This window comes from Theropithecus gelada, chromosome 3 (assembly GCF_003255815.1).
Source record: "Theropithecus gelada isolate Dixy chromosome 3, Tgel_1.0, whole genome shotgun sequence".
Lineage (NCBI taxonomy): Eukaryota > Metazoa > Chordata > Mammalia > Primates > Cercopithecidae > Theropithecus > Theropithecus gelada.
The window spans coordinates 144759608-144771616 of record NC_037670.1 but is presented as its reverse complement, the minus strand read 5'-3'; the positions used below and the strand labels follow the sequence as shown (position 1 = coordinate 144771616).

The 12009-nt window shown below is 37.3% G+C and overlaps 1 protein-coding gene and 1 long non-coding RNA gene across 4 annotated transcripts in view; both read right to left on the bottom strand.

Moving 5' to 3' along the window:
- KCND2 (potassium voltage-gated channel subfamily D member 2) overlaps positions 1–11723 on the bottom strand; it is a 493308-nt gene extending 481585 nt beyond the window's left edge. For 2 of the 3 annotated variants that reach the window (XM_025379450.1, XM_025379451.1), the window contains exon 1: positions 9642–11133. In XM_025379450.1, the coding sequence (XP_025235235.1) occupies positions 9642–10756 (1115 nt within the window). In that variant the 5' untranslated portion in view covers positions 10757–11133. Of the gene's footprint in view, positions 1–9641 lie in introns of all 3 variants that reach the window. The other variant, XM_025379452.1, reaches the window with a different exon arrangement.
- Positions 10896–11750, bottom strand: LOC112620684. Its single transcript, XR_003118566.1, has one exon. It is a non-coding gene; the product is annotated as an uncharacterized LOC112620684 (long non-coding RNA).
- Positions 11751–12009: the final 259 nt, after the last annotated feature.

Here is a 12009-nt window from a genome sequence, read left to right as displayed (position 1 = left end):
TCCTGTTATGTATTACATGAATTTGTTTATCTTTGTTACTAATTCAGTCTCTCATTAGATTAAAAATTACAAATAAAATACAAAGTCATCATCAGATTTTTAATGATAACATGGGGAAACTTTTAGACCTGCACATACACTGCTTGGTGATGCTGCTCTGTTATGTTTTTAATATATTGTTTAATGGTGGGGACAGGCATAAAGCAGAGAAAGAAATATAATGGGGGAACCCTCCAGTGTATTGTGCTGTAAAGAACACTGGACTTCAAATGATCTTCCAGAAATCTAACTTAGATTCTTCAACTAACTAGACCCTATAATTTTATATAAATTTCATGACTACTCTCTACCTTAGTTTCTTCAAGTATAAAATGAGAAGTTTCTACAAAATGATTTCTAACAAGCCTAGCAAGTCAAAATTCCATGACTCTAATAGTTTGAGACTAAAGCAAAAAATCAAACATTAGGAAGAGTCTGCAGGGCACATTCCTTTCTGATTCAATATTGTGCCTAATGTGCATTAGTAGGTTGATATAATTTAAGAAGAATACAAAAACAGCTAATTTGGTACAATCTAGACATATTCTCATAAGTTTGAATGTGGTATCTAAAACAATATGGAGAAGAATTTCATTTTTCCAAAGTACACTAAGATGGTATAGGGTTAGACAGCCTTAATTTCTACAGCATGATGAAAGGAAACCAGCAAATGGTTGGGGGTTGTGTGTGTGTGTGTGTGTGTGTGTGTGTGTGTATACATGTGTGACAGCCCCCATGAATCCTAGCTTCCTTATCAGGAAATAGGCCTCTGGAAAGAACTTCTGGGTAAGATGCAGAATTACCTAGAGGGCAAATGTCTTCATGGAAACAGCATGCCAAAGTGAGATGCCACACTGAATTCCTCTAAATTCAAAAACTACTTTCACAATTTATCTGGAAAGCATAGCCTTTTTTTTGCATTTTTATGATGTTAATCCAATTTTTGTTTCTCCAAACCCAAGTATTTCCAATTATCCATTCATGGTTATAGTTTATTCTTCATCACGGTGATTCTTATCAAAGCTTTGCTTCTGCAAGTTTTCATTACACATCTGCTATAAACATGGTCTCAATTTAATTCATGTTGAAAAATACATACCCTATGGCAATTTTCACAGATTTTAAGACATGTAAGCCATTTTATCTTTCAGGCTTATAAAACTAACAAAACACCCAGAGAAGATATATATGTATCTACTGCAAAGTGACAAAAAAGGAATAAAACTCCTTTAAATAGAATTCAAAATATATGTAATATTCTTGAACACTAATATTAGAATTGACAACTGTAAGTATGCAAATCTATATTCAAAAGAAATAATTATCTGTATCAGTTCCCAAATAATTCCATATCCATTGAGCACTAGCCTTGTCTTTTCAGCTAAAATATGGAATTCAGTTTTCATTTGAACTAGATTTGTGTTGTTAGTAACAATTAAATTATGTATTAGAAAATACTCATTCTTTAGATAATCTCCCGAATAATTGGATATAAATTTTAAGCTAAGTTAAACATGACAAACTAATGAAGGACGAAAATTTATTCATGGTAAATAAGTTAACTTTAATTTGACAATTTAAAAATGTTTTTAATTGTTTTAGAGCATGTGCTCCTTTTAATACAGAAATCATATCCTATCCCTACCATGCTCACAACTCTCTAATGGCTCCCCTTTTCATCTTAAATGAAATCAGAAGTCTTGATGATGGTCTATCACATTCTACATAGTCTAGTCCTAACTACTTTACAGATTCCATTTGCTACTAAGCCCCTTACTCCGTTTGCTTCTATTACAGGGACATTAGATGGAACTGATGAAACTTCATCCCACCTTGAAGTCTTTGTACTCCTTTTCTGTCTTCCTCTAACCCTCTTCATCCAGATAGTCAGAAAGTCATTTTATCGCTTCAAACAGCCATTGGCTTAAATTCCAACCCCTTGGAAAAGTCTTGTTTGCCCCTATGCAAAATAGCAGGCTTGTTACCCAGATGTATTTTGTTCATAGCACTCATCTCTATGTGGCATTATATAATACATTTACTTTTTTATTTATCACTCTTCCATTATTTTAGTTTTAAATCATTCTTAAGTTGAGAAAGTTGACCTTTTGGTTACTGCTGTGGTCAATGACAGGTAGCAAGTGATCAACAAAGGTCTGTTATGTTGAATTGAACTCTGTGAGCCACAGTTTGATTCCCTGAGAGTGTATGTTACTGGTATTATTTTGGGTTTCTGAGAGCACTATTACTGATATTGTTAAAAGTGAAGAAAATGAAGAAGATGGAAGAATTAGGTCCACATAAAAGCAAAAAAGACAAGACCTTTTACTTTTAGAACAAAATCTTCCCATTCTATTTGACATTATCTCAACTGTCATCCTACTCTTTCAATGTTATTTTTTCTCATTATTAACCTCTAGTAACTCATTCCCTACTCCCCCCACACTTTTTATGATTTAGATCATTACATAACAGACTTGTCAAAATTCCCAAGGCAAAGTGGATTGCATTATGCTAGAATATATACCTACATTTATCTTTACATTTTGTAATCTGATTTTTAATTCCTTAGAATGTTAACTTCTTCCTGATGGTGATTACATTGAACTTTTCCAGACAGAAATTGCATCCATCTCCTATGCCATTTACAGCCAATATGTCCCTATTTTAAACAATTCTATTTTATGCATAAATGAGAAAACCTGGATGAAAAATAAGTTCCAGCTTGTGTTACTGGGTAAGAGAGAACACCTTTCAAGTGATGAAGTGTCATCGAAGTATCTGTTGACCCATGGGCTTTTTAAGCTACTCATATTTAAATAAGGAAATGGGCTTTCAAGGGAAGGCGGTATTTCTATGTTCATTCACTTATATCATGAAGCATCTCCATACGCCTCCCAGAGGCATCTGCAATTTACCTGGACTTTACCAGAAATCAAACTGATAGAGAAAATGGCAGTTGGCAGCCATTAATTCTAACCTTTGCAGAGTAGTTAGTTATGGATTAAAAAGTTGAGGTCTCACAGCCATTCCCAGTCAAAAAGAGAAAAATTAAAAGGGTAGATTTAGTAGATGAGAGGATAAAATGTTCAAATAACAAATGTAAATACTTTTAATATTGAACAAAGCAAAATAATTTGGCTTAGAGTAGCAGATTATTGCTAATGTTGAGATGGCACTGCTCCATGGCTAAGGAGCTCTCCATGGCGTACAAGTGCCATCTCACACCATGATCAGCAACACACTAACATAGATATTTTCCTACATTTGAGCACCGAACTAGGTAATACCTCCCCAGAAGGTATACGCTCAAACCTCAAAAGCCTTTCAATTTAGTTAGAAAGTCAAGAGGTAAAACCATAAATTATATATAAAGATGGCACTTACTAATATCAAGCACAATTCCAACTATAGATGACGTAGGCTTGCTTAGGGGGCTGAAAAGCCTTCATGGAGAAGGTCAATGTAAAGGCTGTCTCTCAAAGGAGAAAACTAAAGGGCAAAACATTCAAAGAGCAGTGCAAATATGCACAGAAATGGTGTTCCACCCTGGGTTTTGTTTGTTTGTTTGTTTGTTTCAATATCAGATGCTATCCCACATCATCAAATCTAGCTGCAGAAGCTAGTGGGAGAGCAATGCTTATACATACATATGTACATAAATACATACATACATGTATGTGTGTATCCCTGCTCAGAAAACAATATAAAACATATGGAGAGTAGAAGGGAGGAAACGGAATGAATTCATTATCACAACTTTAAAGGAAAAAATATACTTCCTTTTCAGTGAATGTACTTTTCACCATTTGTGTTCTTTCAATGAAAGAGAAGTTAAATTGTACATTTTTAATGACTCATAGGCCAACTCTTTTAGGAAATTAGGGCAAAATAACTGAATTTCTTTGTTTTCCATCAGGCCAGGCAAAAGATTCACCGTTGAGTAGTTTGCCCCCAAACGGCCTGAAAGTTCACTGGATGAGAATACAAGTTTGTATTATATCAGATGGGAACCATCATGATAAACCCCAGTGCTGTATGAATAAATGCAGAGCCAGCAGTGATATTGAGGAATGTGGAATGAGTCACATCAATAGAACTAAGAGAGAAATGTACCACATTAATGGAATAAATAATAAATGTATTCCTTCTCTTATCCCTGTATAATCAGCAGCAGTCCCCAGATAATTATTGTAACACATTTCTAGATAATGTTTTAGGGTCTTCAGAAGAAAATGAGTATAAAAGTGAAATTTCAAAATATATTGCTGCTATCTAACTATGTAACTATGGACAAGCCACACAATTCTTAAATGTACAAAATTATAAATTTTAAATAAATTACAGGTCACTTTTCTTCTACCAGGAATGTAGAGATCAGGTAATAAGAAATTTGAACTTTAGTGGCTCACTTTCAAAGATGAGTATAATTGAGAGGAATGTTCAGAAGTAAGTGATGTAAATATAAAAATAAAATAAGATGGTTTTTCAGTAGTCTAAAGGAAAATTAAAAATAAAAAAGAATAGCATAACAGACCCACTGAAAATTAGACAATAGCATTTTCTCTAGGGGACTATGTTGAAACAACACATATTAGCCCTTTTGTGAAATACCTCTGTCTGGCAACCGAGGAAATGCTAAAGTACTAGAGGCTGGATTAACATACATATTTTAAAATTCCACATCAAATATTGTCTCTAATTCAAGTGATGGCTAAAACAAAATGAAGACATGTAAGATTTGGTTACTTGTAATGCTAAAAGAGGAATACATAACACATTTCTCTACATTTCTTTAAAAGTTCATTTTCAACTTCCATCAACTAACATACTCTATAAAGAACTTTACACAAATATGTCATAGTATGTCAAAATAAAAATAGATGTTACTCACACTATGGCTCTTCACCAGAAAAACAAATTTTGGTACTTCCAACCTTTTAAAGAGTTTTATATTAATGCATTAGCAATATTTATGTACAGATGTTGGCACAAGGGAAGAAAATTTCACCCATTTCAGTAAAAACTTTAAGTCTCTACATAAATGATTCTGCAGGATATACTCCCAACATTACCCAAAGCTATATAATCAGAATAGTGACAGGCATCAGGAGAGTAGTATTTAAAAGTTTATCCTTCTCTTTAATAATATATAATTATAATGTTATCATATATCATAGATATCATATATATGCATATGATAAAGTATTTCAAAGCATGCCATTTTAAAAAAGGAACTTCCCTGACACATTGCTATGAAAATTTAAGTGAAAACTTTTCTACTTTTTTGTTGTTCCTTAAAATAGTAATTCACCAAACACACAAAAATTGAAATATGGCAATTACGCTAAGTTTTCTGGCAGCAAAGATGTAACACCACCGTATTTGTTTTAGATAAATATATGATATATATTAAATTTTTACTTTCCCAAATTTGTTCTGAAATCAGAATATAATTTATATCGTTAAAATAATAAAATTTGCCGGGCGCAGTGGCTCAAGCCTGTAATCCCAGCACTTTGGGAGGCCGAGACAGGCGGATCACGAGGTCAGGAGATCGAGACCATCCTGGCTAACACGGTGAAACCCCGTCTCTACTAAAAAATACAAAAAACTAGCCGGGCGAAGTGGCGGTTGCCTGTAGTCCCAGCTACTCGGGAGGCTGAGGCAGGAGAATGGCGTGAACCCGAGAGGAGGAGCTTGCAGTGAGCTGAGATCCGGCCACTGCACTCCAGCCTGGGTGACAGAGCGAGACTCCGTCTCAAAAAAAAATAAAAATAAAAATAAAAAATAAAATAAAAAATAAAAATAATAAAATTTCTCTCTAAACACAAACTTTACAGAAATGCCATGTAGCAACTTTCCCATATTGAAAACTTTGATGAAAACAATTTTGTTTTAAAATTAAAGTAATAAGGATCACAAAATGACACTTCTGAAATTCTTAAGTTTTATGAGTAATACGATCCCTTCTTTTAAAGAAATTGTCTAAATGGGTAATAATCAAGACCAAGAATGCAAACATTTATATTACTTAACATAATAATAACCCTTCAATTATTTAATGTGCCACCTGGTACCACCTCTAATTTCCAGATCATGTGTATGAGGTGCAATGGTAAACTGAGGCTTGACACTGTTTAGTACATTTTTACAAAATAATTTTTGATTATTGGTGAACACTTAGAAATTTCCTAAGTTTAGTAAGATTTGAGTACTACCATCTAAATGAAAAATAACAACTGGATGTTATTTTCCAAACGACTTTAGGACAAAAGAGGAATTCCAGATTCTTTTTCTACTAAGGCAGTTAATGGCAGTAACTAGAGTTTACATTATGGAAAGGGGAGGTGGGTGGATAAAAGGGTGATTCAGGGACCTGTGAAATATGCTCAGAAAGAACGTATGAAATGGAGGAACAGATCCACCTGATTACTCAATCTAAAACTTAAAAAAAATTCTGACATTATTTTTTCATTTTTTTTTTTAACTGTGCTTTCTATGTTTCCTATTCTAGTAGGAAATGAAGTAGCCTGAAAACTATTTTTAAAGCGTTCATTTTTCTGATAGATTAACTAATGATTTATATAGTAAGCATAGTCAAGTTACAGTCTAATGATATACTTGATATTTCAAGGAGCAAAAAAAATGGTTATACAAATACACCTTGGTTCTAAGACAGATACACTCAGTTCTTCAGATCATAAAACCAACTGAATATTGTCTAAAATAGTCTAGAAGCCACAGATGATTCTGCCAGTCCTGAATGACAAAGCTCTTGATTATTTATTCTCATGTAGATAATGTTCATATGAGCTGGAACTTTCGATAACCTCTGTTTATAATCATATTTTCACTTTTATTATCATTAATTGATGAACATTTAGCTCCACTAAAATTAATAGCCACATAAAAAGAGCTCAGATAATACAATGGAAAACTCTTGATAATCATTCAGACATAGTTGGATATTGGCTCCAACTATTATTTCCCAGAAAGTTTACACCTTACACTTCATCCTCTAAGTATAGAACTACAGCCTAAACAATAAAGTTAGGCAATGGCTTTTATTGAATATTTTGAATTATTAAATAACTGTTGAGTCACAAAGTTGGCACCAAAATGGCAGTGCTTATAAGAATCTATTTCTTCAGGGTACAATACATAATAAATATATTTTGATGAGAAATTAAAAACATTTTCCTATGAAATTCTGTTATAAAGCATATGATTTGTCAAGTGTCCATATATGTTCTCATTTTGATTACATCGATGTTTCCACATCTTAAAAGTATGACTGCTCTATTCAACCAGGATCATTAATTAGCTTAATTTCCTGAAAATTAAAATGTTCAACTTCAGTGAAGCTAAGTCTTTAAAGTAACTTCCACTTAGCTTCCAAGTTCTAAGAAAGTGTGTGTATTCAATGCTTCTAATCCACTTACTTACCTATGGAACATGTGAACTAAATCCACTGCATAGATTTTACTCTGCCATTATAATTCAATTTCTTAAATATTTTCAAAAATAGGTGCTTTTAAGTATTTTATTTACATAATAAAAAAATTGTCACTAATGTTTAATGTTGCCTCATTTTTTTTTCCTGAAAACAAGAATAAGCTTCAAAATAAAATAAAAATTGGAAAGTCATTCCCAGAAACAAGTTTTAAAACAATGCTAACTTCTCAAGTCTATTACAGAACTATTAGCTACACGAAATTAGAATTCTCATCAACATTCTTTTTATACCTATATTCAATCATATAGACACGATATAGCATTAAAATGACTCTCTGATACCTCAAGAAACACAGCCATATATAAGAAATGTTTAAAGTGTATTTCATTTTAACAGTTTTCCCTTCCTATTAAAACCGAATCTTCTTTTTTATTCAGTTGTGCTTCTAATTTGATGTCATGATAGTGATTTGTACTACCCATTTGTGCTTAATAAGGATATCCTGCTACAAAATGACAAGACAACAAAAACAAACCTCTTTGATAAAGAATAAGCACCTACACTGTGAAGGCATTCTGCATCATCCTTATCCTTATAAACTGTCACAAATTTACAAACAAGAATAAAAGGAAATACAAGAAGTAGAACATGGATTTTCACTAATTCATTTTTTTAAATGTACCAGTAGGTCTTTAAAAAAAATATGAGACTAAATAAAAATCATAAATCATTGTATTTTTCTTTACCACAATTTATTGTTTAACCTAGCCTAAAATTCTTCATATATAAAATATTCCATTAGTTGGCCATACAACATGAGAAATTCTGTACAACACAATATGTCTAATAAAATTAAGTCGACTTTAACCACAATGTCATTTAAAGAAGTCAATTAAATTATCCAGAAACACAAAGCTTAAAGAGTAGCCTTGGGAATAACTTTTTTTCTTACAGCCATTACCAAATCCTCACTGAACTGATTACCTATGCAAGAATAGTAGCATAAAGCTGAAGAAAAGGCACTAACATCACTCCCTAGCTTATCTAAGAACTCATAAAAGTAAAAGGATCTAACCATTTTATTTTATTAGATTCTCTAATACTTAAAATGTTGCCACTTTTCTGCAGTTTGACTAACATTCTTAATCATTTGCCTCCTTTCCTTTTTTCTACTACCTAAAAAAACTTAATTCTAGCCCTAAAAGTCTATTAAAAACGTGAATTCAGAAATGTGTCCCTTTGGTTACAGAACTTCATTATACCCCCCAAAAAGAATGCACAAAAAAATTCTAAAAGGAAATTAGGACCCCAAATTTTATAATAGAGCCAGCCTTGGTGACCATCCATCTTACCAGATACTGCTCTATCTTCTATGTGTATTTAATGGGTGTGGGCCCATTGCCTGATGGGATCTGTAGATTCTAAAAAAAAAATGTGTGGATGACAGTCTTTTGCTTCTTTTTTTGAAACTATGAACCTAGAGTTTGAAATATGTTGCAAATTTAATTCCACTGCATATTGTAGAGTTGATCAGTTTCAGCTCTGATATTCTAAAACACTGAATAACCTATTAAAGTGCATACATATGAATATGTGCATATATATTATAAAATACTTTGATAATTACATCTACAATCTATGTTTTACGATGTAAAATAAGAATTATGGTTCTTAGAGGAAAAATGCACACCATAAGTATCTATTCATATGAAAATAATAGTTCAAGTATACCTGGAAACTTTTCATTTAAATGCATTGAACCATTTTCTAGAAATTTCAATATACATTGTATATATTTGTGTCTTTATTAGTGCATAGATTTTGTTTTTCATTGTCATATTTTTATATATTAATATAAATATTGTTACTATTTCATATATTCAGGAATTCTAAAATTTCTTTGTATCTTTACCACTTTCAGGCATCAATGCTCAACATTTGCCAGCAATGCCTTAACACTTCAACCTGTGTATTATACCCATTTCACAGATCAAAAGAGTTTTGCCAAACCATTTAGATAATGCTTTCCTAAACTCAGGAAAGAAACCAAATGATTTCCCCGGAATTATCATGTAATCTTAATGGGTCCACAATCGCCTCACCCATACCCAACTTCCATCCCATTTCTCATTATGGCACCTACCCTAGTGTTGTCATGGTGACGATGGTATACCAGAATGCTGCAGGGATGCTGGTGAACTTGCTGGCCGAAGACCCCTTCTCTGCGTAGAACATAACTGTAGCGAAGATGATGATAGCCATGGTGAGCGAGAAAAGCAAGAAGCCCAATTCTGAGGCACAGCTCTTCAGTGTGTACCCCAGGATGCGCAGGCCTTGAGAGTGGCGGGAAAATTTAAAGATCCTGAACACCCGGAAGACTCGGAGCGTGACAAAGGCTCCGCTCACGTCCTCATTGTCTGTCATCACCAGCCCAATGTAATAAGGCAGGATGGCCACCACGTCGATGATACTCATGACACTACGCACAAAACGGTAACGACTAGGCGCTGCAGCCAGGCGAAGCAAATACTCAACTGTGAAGATCATGACGCAGGCTGTGTCCAAGCAGAAGAAGGCCACCGCATACCGCTCTCCACAGGGCAGTTCTTTAATGTGACCTGGGCTTGATCCGCAGGGCACTGTTTCCACCACATTCGCGATGACAGAGACGGCAATGAAAAACCCCGTGACATAGTAGAACACCAGGGCCATCGTGCTGGTGTGGGGGTTCTCGAAGGCCCGCCAGACCCTCTGCCTTGCAGTCATGGTGGGCAAGGCGCTCTCTCCAGTGGTGTCGGTATCCGCGTCGTCCTGTAGGCGCTCGGCGTTCTCCCGCCTGCGATCCTTGTACTCCTCGTAACAGCAGTCGCCGATGATTTCCGGGATGAGGCCAAAGAAGGCCAGTTCTTCATCGTAAGCAGAGATGCACTCGTGGCGAGGATAGTGGAGCTTCCCAGTGCGGTAGAAATTCAGGATGTGGCGGAAGATGTCTGGGTCACGGTCAAAGAAATACTGCTGAGTCTCTGGGTGGTAGAAAAAGTCCCTCTCAGAACTGCCCAGTAGAGTGTCTGGGTAACGTTCCAGGGTGTCCTGCCACGTCTGGAAGCGGGTTCCACTCACATTCAGCACAATGAGAGCATCTTGGGTCCTTTTCCTCTCCTGCCTCGGGGGAGCCGGCATAGGCCCCGAGGCCACAGGCATCCACCCGATGGCCGCTGCCCTTGCAAAAGGCAGCCACGCTGCTACCCCCGCCGCCATGGCTCCTTGAAGTGGAAGGAAGAAGGGTGACGAGGCGTCTACAATGGGTCAACCGAAGCAGCCACAACTCACCCACTTCCTCCAGTCAAGCAAAGTACTAGTGAGAAACGTGGTCCAGAGGTGTCACTCTTATTCCGAGATAGGGCTTCTGGTAAAGTCACAGTTCTCAGAAGGGCAAGTTTCCCTCCAAGACAGGTGTTTGGAGTAATGACAACAAAATACAACGTCTTAACAATCGCCCCCAACAGAACCTAGCCAAACCGCTTCCAGCAGGTGGGCCAGGCCACCCTCTGGCACAAATAAGCACACAGGTGCAGTCGTTTCTTCAAACAGGTGTCTTTGATTTCTCCCCTGGCACAGTCTGGATAATATGGGGTCAGTATGTGGAGTGTAGGATAGAGAAGACGAACGAGAGTCACCCAATAGAATTATTTCGACGAATTAGGGAATCCTTCCACCTACCCTTCTCACTCTTTCAAACCTTCCTTTCCAAGTAGCCCTTCCCGCCAAAGGAGTCTCAACAAGGCGACCTGTTGTTGTAGCTCAGGAGATACGGTCACAGCCGCTGCCCCACGTCTCTCTTTGGGGGTGCAGCTGCTGCTGCCTCTACTCCTCGGGCTGTATTTGCAGAGATGGAGGTGATGTGCAGTGGGTACGGTGGGGGGCGTTAATACAGATCCTCCTCCCCCACGTCTACAAACACCCTCTGTGTCTGCCAAAAGCGTTCGCCCAGTCGCCCCTTCACTCTCTTTTCAAGTTCACCTCAGGTGCAGTGTGACAGTTACAGAGCCCAGGAGCTGGCAGCCGCCGCCGCCGTGGCGGCAGCAGCATCTGCTTCCGCGCAGAACGCGCCGCGCCCGCAGTACATACCTGGCCAAGCGCGCGCCGGGGCTGAGTTGCATAGAGACTTTCTCCTCGCCGTGCACCCGGAAAGGGAAGAGGAGAGAAAGCGGCTCGCGAGCAGCCGAATCCGATGCGCCGAGGGAGCATAAATAAAGCTCAAGCGAGCTCTTCTCCCCCTTCCCCCATCCCTCCGTTCCTCCCTCCTCCTTTTCACCTTCCAAAAGCCAGGCGCAGGCGAGCAGAGCAGCAGCAACAAGTTCAAAAGGTGCGGGGGAGGCGAGAACGGAGGGGACTCGCTCCTGCCAACTTACTGCGGGGCCACTGTCGCGGGGACCTGGCCAGCGCGGTGCGGGGCGGGGGGGCGGCGGGGCTGCGGGGCGGCCGGGCGGGCGGCGCCGGCGCGGAGAAAG